We start from the raw sequence: 14412 nt of genomic DNA, 5'->3' as shown, positions 1-14412 counted from the left end.
TAGAGCTGGGGGAGATCTGGGAGCACATGAGGACTACAGGCTATCCAGCAACACAAGCTGGGAAAAGACTGAAGAGGCCAGACAAGAAAAATGCTGTTGTTGGGTCACTCTGGGCAGGAAAACTGAGAGGGGACAGTATTAAAGCTGGGGTAGGCCCCTCAAGGGATCCGGTGCAACCTGGCACACACAGTTTGCAGGGAGGAGTTTCCTCTACCACCTTTTAAATGGCAAGCGTGAGATTAAGAGGACCAGTTTGATTAAGCCCTGTGGTGAATTTAAACCTTGATTAAATATGATTAAACCTTGGAGGGGAAGATGAGGGGTTAGTAGTCACTGAACTAGAGGATGATAATGGATCTCTTAGATTACTACAAAATGAGGACAGAGGGGGGCTTTAAAGATCTAGTTCATTCCAGCTGCCCCACAACCTGCCAGTTCGACACCATCCATCCCTGAGTGATACTTGTTTATTGTGCTTCCTAGAAACCTCCAGTGACGGGACTCTCTCGCAGAGACCTCCCCAGGTATTCTGGAACCTTCCCAAGTATTCTGTTCCAATGCTAACCCCCTTCACAGCTGGAGGGCTTTTCTTCATACCTCACCCACGCCTCTTTCCTGAAGTTCTGCCCACATTCCCACCCGATGTGGAAGTGCTTTGCCTTTCTTGTGGGCTGCCAACCCCAGTGAGACGTCAGCACTCACCTTTGACAGTGACCAACACGGAGCTGTAGGTCTGGCCTGCCAGGTTAGAGGCCGTGCAGGTGTACAGCCCGTTGTCTACCTGCTTGCAGAAGAGGATCTTCAGCACAAAGTTCTCCTGATCGTCCTCGTAGATGACGTGCCGCCGCCCTTCCGAAATGACCTCGTTGTCCTTCTTCCACACGATCTCAGGCTTGGGCTCACCCGTCACGTAGCAGCTCAGCTTAGCGTGCTTGCCCTCCGTCACGCTGCACGTGCGCGTCAGCGCGCCGAAGGTTGCGTTGCGGGCCCCTTTAGTGGTGAGGCCGGCCGCCCGCTCGTAGTCCCGGGAGAGGCTGTAACTGATGCTGGACAGCCCTTCTGTCATGGAGTAAGACTGGGCAGCCGTGGAATCGAGAGACCCATGGGCTACGTCCGTCTTCCTGATCTCCTCCCTCCTCTTTTGCAAGTGAGACAACAAGGAAGCTGTCTTGCCACAGCTGGTGTCAAAATGGCTGCTGCTGCCTGGGTTCGAAGAGCCCTGCGTTTCCACCACCAGCGCAGCTGAAGCGCTGGCGGAGCCGATGGGATTCTCTGCCCGGCACGTGTATGTGCCGCTGTCCCCCAGCCGGGCACATTGGATGGTGAGAGCATTTGACTCCCCGGCAGACTCGATCTGGAAGCGGCCTGCGTCAGCCCGGTTCCGCAGGTGTCTCCCGTCTTTCTCCCAGTTCACCGAGAGGGGAGGGCTGCCCTGAACTTTGCATTTGAACATGGCATCCTCGCCCAAAGTTACTTTGATGGAGGACGGTTTCTGGATGAAATACGGGGCTGACTCTGTTACCGTGGTCTCCTCTCCAACTTTGATACTGACAGCAGCAAAAGCTTCCCCAATGGTGTTCTTGGCCCGGCAGATGTATTGGCCACTGTCCTCCAGGCTCAGATCATAGATTGTTAGCCGATAGAGATCCCCATCTTCTGTGGTTTTAAACCTTCCCCCAGACTGGACTGGAAGTTTATCCTTTTCCCAGCTCACAGCTGGGATGGGGTTCCCAATGATCTGGCAGCTCAGGGTGGCGTCCTTCCCCACAGACACCATAAATGCCTTAGGCCGGGTCAAGAATCGGGGGACTCCACTGAATGAGCTGTAATCCATCTTGGTTACCTAAAGGGTGAAAAAGAAAAATGTCAGGAGCGAACAGATTAGGTGGTACAAGCAAAGAACTGTTGCACTTTCATGGTTTCAGGACATTTGCCATCTAGAACAATCTGGTTGGGGCACGTTTTCATTGCTCTCATTACGGGTGAGAAGATCTTGCCTACTTCTTGGATTTTATCTCAGTCATGTGAATCTGCTGACGGAGGAAGTGGCCCAGTTTACCACTGGAGTCACCAGGCAAAATACAAGTATTTGGGCTGTTCATACAGGAAGAACATGATGGCACTAGGAAATGATCAGCACTAATGCTATATAACATACGGACCAGTTTTGTAATCACAGAAAACAAATTCTGAGAGATGGGCCTACCTATCAAGATGCCTCCTTCTTCATGCTCACCTCTTCTTTCTTTTCATCTTTTTTTTTTTCCATCCCCCACTTCATTAACCTTACTCTTTTCAACATTTCTTTCTCCTTCCCATTTGTTGTTGCTGTTTTAATTCTGCTAATATAACACTCTCCATCTCTATTGTCTCTGTTGTCTGGTCTTTATCCACCCCTAGGCCTTGTTCTATGAATCTTGTTCATGCAGACCTTGCAGTAAACCCCGCTCCTGCGGGGGCTAGTCTTTAGTGGGGGACACAGACATCCCTGCCACGTTATTGATGACATTTCTCTTTATTCCCAATTTCTATTCAGCACAACCCTGAGACACAGCCACTTTGACTGGGATGGTACTCAGCGAGTATCTGTCACTTATGTGCAGCTTCATCCAGACACTGCAGGGCCAGACCCAGCCGCAGTGGGTCTGCCTTCTCACTCCTGCCTTCTCCCACCTGCTCGTGTTCCCAGGCGCACAAAGGCACATGAAGGAACCACCACGGGACACCCACACTGGAATCCAGATGGTGCCAGGTGTCTCCAAACAGGCACCACGTGGCTTAGGGCTCACAGGAAAGATGTCTCATCACCCGCCTGTTGTCAGCTGCTCCCAGAGCTAGCTGTGCACCAGCCTGCAGCTGTTTGACAACAAAGACCAGCCAAGGAGACGAGGCTTAAGCAGTGTTCAGAACTACAGCTCATGGCAATATCGGTGCCACTGTGTCCAAAAGCCATCAGTGGCACTACTCCTGACAGCCCTCATCCACACAGAGTCCACCAGCCCCTATGCGGCTGGAGAAAAATACAACAGGGCTACGAAGCTGAGGAAGGGCCTGGAACACAAGTCCTGTGAGGAACGGCTGAGGGAACTGGGGTTGTTTAGTCTGGAGAAGAGGAGGCTCAGGGGAGACCTCATTGCACTCTACAACTGCCTGAAAGGAAGGTGTGTGGAGCTGGGGGTCGGCCTGTTCTCACAGGTAACTAGTGACAGGACAAGAGGGAATGGCCTCGAGTTGCGCCAGGGGAGGTTCAGGTTGGAAATGAGGAGACATTTCTGCTCAGAAAGAGCAGTCATGCATTGGGATAGGTTGCCCAGGGAGGTGGTGGTGTCACCATCCCTGGGGGTGTTCAAGGAAAGGTTGGACGTGGTGCTTGGGGACATGGTTTAGTGGTGACATTGGTGGGAGGGGGATGGTTGGACCAGATGAGCTTGAAGGTCTTTTCCATTCTTAATGATTCTGTGATTCTATGATTCTATGAACAGAGAGCATTGCATTTAGGGTCCCCTTGAATTCCCCATGACACACAAACTTGTCTTCTTCATTCGCTGCTCTCTATACAGACTCCTGGATGTCCCTTCCCTACCGAAGGAGTGAAACTACTTCTAATCCTCCAAGAGCAGAATCCCTTTTGTGCACTGGCTGTCACTTACTTATACAAGCAAAGCACAGCTCAAGGCCTGCTATTGACCCTACTGGCACCAGAAACCCCAGGGCGCACCACCTGACTCTTCCTGGGAGCAGGATGAGGCCTGGGAATAGTGCTCCGTAAAGAGCAAACTCCCCAGCTCCAAGCCTTTCTTCAAGGCCTACTCACCAGACCCGTGTGCACTGTTCCTCTCCAAGCTACTAGATGTCCTCAGCTGTATAATGCCAGACACTTGGGCATTAGCGAGTTGCACCCTCTGAGCCATGGGAGCTACTCAGGGGAGATCTGCAAGGCTGCTCTCACATCTCTGCTTTTTCACCTTCAGAAGGGCCACACGAAGAAAACTGCACTGGCATTGTAAGTAATTCAAAGGAAATAATACCCAGTCACCTTGACAGAAATATCCTTCTTAATCCTACAGCAGGTTGGCTTCCCTGCTGGCCACAAATCCACCCACTCTCTCACCCAATGACAGATGCATGCCCTTACAACCTCCTTCCCACCTCCAGCAGAAAGCACTAAGAACAGGCTAAAAACCTGCTTTCATTTCTTGCACCACCGTTTGGGCAGAAGTTGCACTAGTTTTTCCTTCCTTCCCCAGTTCCCGTTGCAGTGCATTAATGTTAATATGCAAATCGATAATGGCACAAGGGTGTGGGAGTTGAGTGGGCTGTTGACCTGCAGCATGACCTTGGGGAAACTGCCTGCTTGCCCTGTGCCTTGGCTCGCCTCCCACGTCGTCTCTGTATTAGGACAGGGATGGTCTCACGAATAATGATGTGCTGCGTGCATATGACAAGGTACTTGCTGGAGTATATAACAAATCATGCATGAAAATCAACAGCAAATTACTGTTTTTCATTCCATATTCTCTGCTGGAGACTGAAAGACACAAATTACCATTAAAATTAAATACAGGGAAAGTGGTGGCACAAAAACAGAAAATGGTTTTCACTGTAATCATTATTACCATTGAAGATGGTATAGCTGATCTAACCTTCAGATTTCATTTGGGCCATAGATCTAAGCCAAAACCAAATACAGTCTTCCTGCTATATATAACAGGAAAAATACACTATTTACAACCCTCTCCTGTCTCCCTCTCCAACATACTGAACTCTTAAGAAGTAGTCAGACACCTTTCCATTTAGAGGAAATTGATACTTGCTAAACTAATTCAGCTTTGCTTGGTTTTTTCTTCCAGTTATCAAGCATATTGCATTATTCCACCAAAAATCTTTAGCAATTAAATAAATTGTTCTCAAAGTTTAAACCTGAAAAACAGTAATGGGGACAAAATCACTCTGTAAATGCTAGGAATGCAAAGAACAATTGACTTGCAATCATTAATGCTCAGAACATCTGACTTTTTGTACAGTGGTCACCTTTAGTCATTGAAATTAATGTACAGAACTGTTTTTCCCTTAGTCTCAAACTGAGTTCAGAAATCTGCGAACTAGTTTGCACTTCCTATTCCCTCTGACTAAATTCAATCTCTGTCCTCACTTAAGCTTTAAAATATATTTTCCATAAACACGTGCAAGGCTGCAAGCAGAGAAGCTACATGAATGGTTGGAAGATGTAGATACAGGCGTTGGGCTTGAGCCAAAGTACACTGAAGTCAGTGGAAATTTCCACTGAAGTTGACTGAGTGATGACCAGGGTCTTCTGCTTGTTTGAGGCTGGACAGTTTTAGTGGTGTGTGTGTGTATGCTGGGATCCAAGTTCATCTCTGGAGAATCTAGCAGGAAAATTCATGACAATAAGAATGAATAAATCAAGATATGGACTTCGAGGTCACGTCCTACCTAATTTTTCCTGCCCTTTAGGCTGAATTTCAGGCTGCATCGTGGCATCAAAGTTTTTGGATCTACCTTCACAAGGCATTGCCGTGTCTCATCCTTTCCTGATCCCTGTTTGTTTCTGACAGATGTGTCACACCAACAACATTTCCAGCTTCAAATCCACGGCATCAAAAAGAGCAAAAGAGTGAAGTTGTTTCACTTCTGTGAAGTGGGATCTGTGTAATATGGAGCAGTGCTGGAGCACAGAGATGGCTACAGACACAAGAGGTGCCTGGTTATGAGCCAACCAGAGACCGTTCAGCAGAGACTTCCCTCAAGCAGCCGGCCTCCCCTGGTCACCAGGGGACATCTCCATGGCTGGAGGAGAGCTGTGGGCATGCGGTGGGCGCTCACAAAGCCTGGCTGTTACAAGGTGAGAACAGGAATGCTTCTCACTTCCTAAAGCTCTTGTGCATTCACCTCACCCACCCTCCCGTGCTTTCCTTCCACCCACAGCCTGCTTGCAGGGATACATCCCCGTTCGAAACGGGTGCCTCACCATTCGCTGGTAGCTCTGACAGCCAAGAGCAGTTAAAACATGGGGAAGCTGCAGCATCGACTGCCTATTGGCCTTGCTCTTGAACTAGGCTGGTGCAGCCACTCCAAAACACTTCTCTCCAAGGTCTGCTCCCTTAAGCTGCAGCCTCCCTCTCCCCTTTCTCCCAAACCCTTCCCTGGTGTCTGCATCTCATTTCTCTTCTCTCCAGCAGGCACAAGCCCCTATGCCCCAGCAGACAGAGATGTCCTTGTGCCAGGTCAAGCCCCTAGGTCTGATGCTGTAACCTACAGGCACCTTGCTCTCTACCAGCTTTCACCACGCACCATCACACTGGACGGTTCTTATGCCATTATAGATGGCCAGGATGGCAGGAGACCACCAGGCATCAGTGACAACAGACCAGTGACATCAGAATTATTTTAGATACATTTCTAATGCGGTAGGGAAATAAAACAGGGCTTATTCCTTGCTCTGCCACTGGCTTACTTTTATAATCATGAGAAAATCACTCGTATCTTCAGTCTCTGCCTGAATAAAAACATTGTCTTAAGGGTGCTGAATGCAAGAAATCCCGTAACAGGCATGAAATCTTAACTTGTGGCAAGGATGAAGCTACAATAAATACCTAACCAACAGTCAGACATAACAAAAGGTTTGGATAGGTTGGACTAGATAAACTACATTTTATAAGTTTAAATAGGACAAAATGCATCACCTTAGATTAGACTGATAAATAGATTATGAGTAAGAGGGAGAGGATAACCTTGTGGAAATACTGCTAAAAGATTTATTTTTTCTCTATAGGGCAACTTGCTAATCAATTTAGTAAAAAAAAAAAAAAAATCACTAATTCAAATTCTTCGTAGGTGCATGCAAACGTCAAAAATAATAGTAACTCTGCAAATGCCAGGACAGCTCTCTTGGAAGTGGCAGGACTGACAGCAAAGCATGAATAAACCTAGTCAATGCAAACGCCCCTTCCAATTAATCTCAGACATTTACCAGTGTCATATTTCACTTCATAATCCCACTGTGATTAATCATTTGCAGCAGAGATCACATTCCCATCGGGGTGTTTCTGAGCACACTGAGGGAAAAGCAGTGGTATTGTAATTTAACCGCGTCTTTATCCATTCAAATTTTCACCGTTTTGTGGTTTGGGGAAAGAATTGTCAGATAATGTAAATAAATCATAGGAAATCACACACAGCATGCACACAGCCAAGGCCCCCGACACTCTCCTCACTGCTGTCAGCCTCCACCTTCATGTGCTTCCCCCTGGACAAACAAGCCCCTGACAGTGGTTTTTCCACCAAGGGCACATTTACTTTCAGGATTCTCCTTCTGAAGAGAAAAATAAACTTAAATGGCCTTCAGAGAGAAAGGCCGCTCCCCTCAAGAAAGAAACATCACCTCAGGCCACCCTGCCGACTGCAGTACCGAGAGCAGGCCTCCTGCACACCAGCAGGCAGCCCCCACTGGAAGCCGTCGCAGGCGTCTCTGGTTACATCAATGAGAAGATTCCCTCCTGCCACTTGTCTTAGCCCGTGGAGCCAGGCACTGCCCTTGTCATTAAATGTCACCCCAAGTATAGGCAGCGCCATCGCTCGCTTGACCTCCCGTGACTCGCTGAGCGGGGCCGGGTAGCGGATGGGTTTCACCTCGATTCGCCGATGTTGGGCTGCATCTGAGAAGCCTTCAGCAGCCCCTGGGAAGGCAGAGGCCCCACGCCGTGGAGTACTTCCCCTGTAGTGATGCTTTTTGGCATGAGAGGGTACAGAGGTGGCAGGTTATTCTCTGCCGAGGCCTCTCAGGTCAATGGTTGGAAAGGAAATCTTGTCCACCATGACCCTGGGCAAAGAGCACCGTGCAGTGCACCTCACAAAACATTCCCAAGACAAACGTGGCCATGAGTAGCCCCCCCCAAAGAACAAGGAACTTTAAGGATGTTAAACACATGACAACAGATCCCTAAACCTAGGAGACTAGTGAAATGCAAGTCAGGAACACGAGGGTTCTCTCAGAAACACATTAAGACCCATCACATGCCTGCTTGCTCATTTACTGAATCAGCTTTAGAGCTCATGTCTCCTGGAGTTCTCCACAAGGAGAACTGCTACAGCCTTGCACTCCTTCCTCTCCTGAGATGAGAGGCAATTAAGTCAGGGAAGCTCCTGTTCCTGGGTCCCAAACCCTTCCTGCTTGGAGGATGAAACGCACACCAGCACACCCAGTGCTACATGGCCATCACACCTCCAAATCAGGTGTAAGTAGACATTCCCACAGACGCACTGCTCTGAGATGACAGAATTGATCAGATGCCTGTTTCATCTGCGCAGGAACAGGATCTGTCACGGAGGAGCTGGACATAGAGCTTAGCCTGGGCTACTCTAAATTCTTCTTCAGTGAGAGACAACGGATTTTGGCACGTTTAAAGGTCACTTGGTGAGCAGATGAAAGCTTTCCATGGCGCTTTGGAGGATAGGCGTCCATGCTCTGTAGGAGATGTTGGACACAGAGGACTCCATGCATTAAACTAAGCCTACTGCCATAAGCTATCTCAAGTCAGAGGGAGGCTCACTTGCCTTCCCTGACATCTGGTGCCTCCATAGTTAGCCAAAGTCTACAGGAAATGTTCATGGAAGTTTCACAGCTGGTCAGTGGCTAGTATGTGGCGTTAAAGGTTGTGAGTAGCCCTCAGCAAAAAGACAGCTAAGCTCAAGACAAAATCTTCCAACCTGGCCCTCAGGGAAGGGCTAAATGTGCACCAGCTATCTAGGAAGGGACCTGCACCACCTCATGCTCCTGGTATGAATCCTCTCTTAATAATCTGAATATTTCCAATGACCGGTAGCGAACAAGAGAGTCAAACCATTAGAAAACTCTAACAAGTATCATTCACGAGGTTTGAGCAACCTGGTCTAGTGGGAGGTGTCCCTGCCCACGGCAGAGGGGTTGGAATTAGATGACCTTTAAGGTCCCTTCCAACCCAAACCATTCTATGATTCTACCAAGTGAGGCAGATCACCTTCCAGTCACATAAGCACATGGTTAATGTAAAGCACAGGGGAGCTGAAGCCAACTAGATGGCTTACATTGGTTCAAGCACACTGGTCTTTCCTGTTTGATGAAGGCAGACCTATTGCTTATAAAACTCACCCCTTTTAACCATACAGCTAGTGTTTGCTTTCCTTCTAACACATCCATAGGTCCAAAAAGGTCCATAGGTCCACATAGAGAGACTTCTTCCTACCAGGGCTTTGCTGCAGCATAGGGTTTCATTGGGATCCTCTGATGAAGCTACAAAAACAACCCTAGAAGCTTCCAAAGGACCAAAACTGTTCAGCTCAGCCCCTCTGATACTCAAGATGGTGTGGCATCATCTTTTCCTTTTATTTTTCTGAACCTAAAGCCACCCAGGCTGCTCTGACAGCACATAAAGAATAGCTACAATGCAGGGGAGTTCTTAGGCATGTGGCAATGCTCATCACTGCTTCAAGGAGCTGAAAAGGCAGGACGTGAGTAGAGGGGAAAGACAAAAATTATGAGTTTGACACCCTGGGGACAGAAAAGGAGCAATGTAAGCTCTAGCAATTTCATCACAGATTTCCTCCAGTTGGATTTTGCATAAAACATATCCGGAATGCAAATGTCTATAGCAGAACCCCTGCTGCAGGTGCAGCCCAGTGTCTGCTCAGATGGCAAGGAATGACAATGTGAGCTGGGTGAGCTCAAAAAGTTCAGAAAAACAGTGGATTCACACAGATTTATAATACTTCATTTATACTACCTCACAGTTTTGAAGGCTGGAGTTCTACATGTCTGAAGTTGGCAGCACTATTCCACAGCTGAGCTAATGCACGTTTCCTCTCCGTGCACACACACACACTGAATGTGTGCATGTACCTTTCTCTCCCTTACACACCGAGTCATAGATTCAGCTAGGTTGGAAAAGTCCTTCAGGATCAGCAAGTCCAACCACCAGCCTGACCTCCCGGGTCCCATCACTACACCACGTCCCTCAGTGCCACGTCCACAGGTCTCTGAAATACCTCCAGGGCTGGGGACTCCACCACGTCCCTGGGCAGCCCATTCCCATCCCTGACCACCCTCTCCGTGCAGAAATTCTTCCTAACGTCCAACCTAAACCTCTTCTGGCACAACCTGAGACTATTTCCTCACTTTCTGCCACTTGTCACATGCATATCCACGAGGAACGCAGGCTCTTTCCAGCACTGAAAGAAATAATCCCAACCCTTAAATACTTCGCCACCAGCGTTAACAGAAAAGTAAACTGTCTTATATTAATCTGGAAGCGCTGCCTCGAGTTTTAGCACGTGTGATTTCCTGTGTGAGGGAGTTTCAGGGTCACAACTGCCGCAGGGACAAAGAATTCCCTCCGTGACAATTAGCTACGAGGCTGCGGCCCGAGCGCTTGTATTTTAACGGGTGGACGTCATTGTCATTACAGCCACTCCACCCCATTGAGCTGTAGGGCCGAAAATAGCCTCAGCTGTCGAGCTCCATCTCTCCCCATCTCTCGTCAGAGCCATTTGTAGAAATGTGAGGAGGGTGGGGGGCTGTGGTTTGAATTGGTATTGACACCGGAGAGAAGCTCAGAGGAAAAAAAAGTTCTTGCTGAGGAGAAAAGCAGCGCAGACTTTATGCCCTGCAAATAATTCTTTAAAAAACACTCCTTGCTGCCACCTCTCCGCAGGAACCTGATTTACTCCAGGCTCTTCACGCACACTGCTCTCACCAGTTTGAGGAGAAAATGTACCAAGTACAACCACCAGCTTTAAACCTGACTTCCCTCTCTTTTCTCCTCTCCTTTGGAGGCCGATCTTTGCTCTTTGGCTAACAAGGCCAGAAGTAATTAAGCGAAGCAAATCCATATTTGCTTCAGACCAGAAGAAGGATGGATTTCCTCTGTCTTCAGCTCCACCTTCAAATACGTTTCGTGAGACAAGACATAACTCCAGCACAGAAACACTGTCAGAGGAATAAGCTCACCCCTCCCTCAGCTAGGACCACCGTCCTCCACTCTCTCTGAAATACCAGATTCCCCGAGCCTACTCCTCTTTAGCTGAAGGTTTAGATCTTACCTGGAGTCTTGTCAGGGTCTGAGGAGGTAAAAAGCTCTGGGCAGGATAACAGCCGCTTCCTACTGAGATGACAGAAGGGGGAAGGGGGAAAAGGGGAACAGAGGACGTGGGGGGACCATGTTGCTTTTGGTTCCCCCCTTTCCCCTTCAGCAAAATAAAACAGAAACCCCAGCGACGGCAGGGATGTGCAGCAGGAGGTCCCCCCAAGTCCCCCGGCAGTGCCTTTGCGGCTCGGGGTTAGGCTGTGCCACCCCCTCCCCACCCCTCCTCTCGCTTGTCCTCCTCCCGTCAAATCGCTGACGTGCTTCGCTTTTCCCTCTGCAGCCCGGCTCCAAAATAGCTCTGGGTGTCATTTACCGGGGAGATTAGGTTTCCTGCGGGAGAGAGGCGAAAGGGCAGCGTTTTAGGGACTCTCTGGGACAGTCCAGCAACAGGGGGGGACTCATCGGAGGGGAGTGTGGTCGGTGGTATGGGGGACAGGCTGTGGTGACAGCACGGGTCAGGATGGCTTCTCCAGAGCCCGTCCCAGAACCAAGCGATAAATGTGAAACAGGGACTCGGGAGCGGGCAGTTGCCAGCTTATCAGCGCTGCATGCCGCTCCTCGCAGGAGTAATGCCTTTTTCAAAAGGCATCAGATCAATAGTAGGTTTATTTATAGCCTCCCAGGCAAGAGTTGTTAGAACGGCAAATAAGCATTGAGTTAATAAGCATCGAGTTAATAACCCTAACACTATCTCCCTTTTTGCAGCACGAACCAGTTGTGCACGGCATCGGCAGAAATGGCGTTGAGTTGCACACGCATTGCACCTCAGAGGCCCAAGATCCTATTTTCTACCTGTAAAACTGCTATTTTTATTTATTTCCTCAACACAGAGCTTCTGGTAACTCTTACTAGCAATCAAGGCTCAAAATTCAATTCTGCTAATGTTTTGGGCATTAGACCAGAGTCTAGCAGAGCCCCCCACAACCACTTCACCTCCACGTGGCTATCGGGAATGAGCTGTGAGATATGCTTATTCTTGGCAGGAAACAAAACAGATAACATTCTGCATGTCTGAGGACACGGATCAGCTGAAGGCACAACAATGTGTTGTGTTTACTCGCTTTCCAGAGGACAAAAACACCAGCAGGGGAGCAAATGGGAGTGGTTTAGGGATTTTGAGAGCAGGGGCTGGTAAGAGTAAGAGGGACCAAAGAGACACTGGAGGAAGGTGGCAGGCTACTGCCTCATGCTCCCCACTCCTTTTGAGTAAAAATACAATCAGAAATTACCCACAGTGGGTCAAAAATAAATAAAAAAAATATAAATAAAAAATAAAAATAAATAAATAAGTAAATAAATAAAATAAAGCTCTAGGATTGAGGAGGAAGAAGGCACCTAGATCTTAGGTGGCGTTTTCATAAGTTCCTCAAGTTGATAGAGAAAGCCCAGGCAGAAGTAGACAGATCCTGGCTTGTGGTTATCATTGAGAGCTTTGCAATCCTGAACCAGAACATGCTAAAAAGTTCCTGATATAGTTCATGATATCAATACGAAGACAGTTTGATCAGAAAGCACAGGCAAGGAAAAAAGGGAGAAATTATCTGAGGTGGGTAGCTAATGCTGACCCTCAGGAGATAAGGACAGGAAAACTAGAAGGCTTTGTTATCAAGTGAACAGTCTGCCAGCCAGATGGACGGTGAAAGACTGAATCCCTTTGAACCTGGGATTCCAGACAGTTTTCCATTCAATTTGTAGTCTACCCATCTAGTTCATAGTTTTCTGAATTGGCCATAGGGACAGCATAGCAGACCACGACGAAGTCCGTTCTAACCATCCACTGCTGTCCCCACATCATCACAAAATGGCACCAGGTTGGTCAGGCACTACTGGATATTGATCCACGCACAGTGGCTGTTCCTCTTCACCTTCTGGTCCTGAACTGCCTGCACACTGGCTGTGGGATCGGGAACACCGGGACCACCACCCAAAGCCACAGGCAGCATGTACAGAAGTTGCTTTCTTCCAGACATCTCACCTGCCATTAGGAACAGAAAGCCAAACACGTGGAAATACAAAGTCTACAGCATCATTGGTAGTATCTCTGATTTGATATGTAAGATCAGTAGCTGCCTATTTTCTTACAGCTTTTGTGAAAGCAATTTGTGGAGCTATTTCAGAAGAGTTTTTCTCTATTCTTCTATTCTCTATTTTCTAATTCTATATTTTCTCTATTTCTTCTATTTATAGAAGAGTTCAGGTGGACGTGAATGCCATTATGCTGTCCCTGACTACTCGTCCTCATTGCATGACAGAGCCAAATACTCGGAAACAGAGAGGCCACTCATGGTTAGCACTATCTACACAAAGTAAATGGTGTGCTCCACGCAAATCTTCAGGCACTCCTTTGAGAGATGGAGGCAAAGGTTTGTATGAAGCCCTTTTACAAATGACTTGTAACTTTATCTGATGTTTAGTGATGGCTTTGTGAAACTCATCTCCCATCTTAAAGATTCTGGCCCTTCTGCTTAGTTCTATGAAGGAGGATTAGGTAATTAATGTGCAAGACTCACTCTTCGGAGGTGCAAAACATAAGATGAATGCACCTGCATCAGCTCCACATTGCAACCCTGTGATGATAATGGCACAAAAGCCCCTTCCAAGCCCCCACCTCTGTTCCTGTTCAATTCTGCAGGCACCAGCTGAAGCCAGCCCAGCATCATAAGGGTGCTGGCACTCCCCTGATGTGAGTGAAAACACAGGCACATTTTTTTTGGAAGGGCTTCCAGCTGTGCACCTTGATTCTGTGATTCACCTGGTGCATTTTGGAGAGATGGACAAGGAGTGCCCCTTTATTCTGACTTTAGGGTGCTTTTTTTGGTGGTGGTGGTCTGTTTTAAGGAAGGCTTTTAAACGTACTTTGGTCAACAAATGTGTAATCCTTTTATTTTGGGAGAATGTTTCCTTCAGTCTGAGAAAAAAAAACCAAAACTGAGTTTAGAGTTCCAGCAAATTGTCACATATTTACCTAATACCTTTTAAGAGGATCCTGTTTGAATTGCCCCTCACCTTTACGTATCACCAAATCCCCGAATGGCTAAGGTTGGAAGGGACCCCTGGAGATCACCTTTTCCAACCCTCTGCCCAGCACCTCACACAGGATGGCATCCAGGCGGGTTTTTAATACCTCCAGAGAAGGAGACTCTGCAGCCTCCCTGGGCAGCCTCTTCAGTGCTCTGTCACCCTCACAGTAACAAAATATTTTCTCGTATTCAGCTGGAGCCTCCTGTGTTTCACTTTGTTCCCATTGCCTCATCCTATCACTGGGCATCACTGA

General features: G+C 48.0%; 1 protein-coding gene across 1 annotated transcript in view; it reads right to left on the bottom strand.

Annotated features, from left to right (window-relative positions):
• Nucleotides 1–11333, bottom strand: part of OBSCN (obscurin, cytoskeletal calmodulin and titin-interacting RhoGEF) — a 162382-nt gene extending 151049 nt beyond the window's left edge. The window contains 4 exon segments of the mRNA XM_066991378.1: nucleotides 703–961; nucleotides 964–990; nucleotides 1112–1843; nucleotides 11095–11333. Coding sequence (XP_066847479.1) covers nucleotides 703–961; nucleotides 964–990; nucleotides 1112–1834 — 1009 coding nt within the window. The 5' untranslated portion in view covers nucleotides 1835–1843; nucleotides 11095–11333.
• Nucleotides 11334–14412: the final 3079 nt, after the last annotated feature.

The sequence above is a fragment of the Anser cygnoides genome, chromosome 2 (genome assembly GCF_040182565.1).
Source record: "Anser cygnoides isolate HZ-2024a breed goose chromosome 2, Taihu_goose_T2T_genome, whole genome shotgun sequence".
NCBI lineage: Eukaryota > Metazoa > Chordata > Aves > Anseriformes > Anatidae > Anser > Anser cygnoides.
This window is presented reverse-complemented; position numbering and strand designations above follow the sequence as displayed.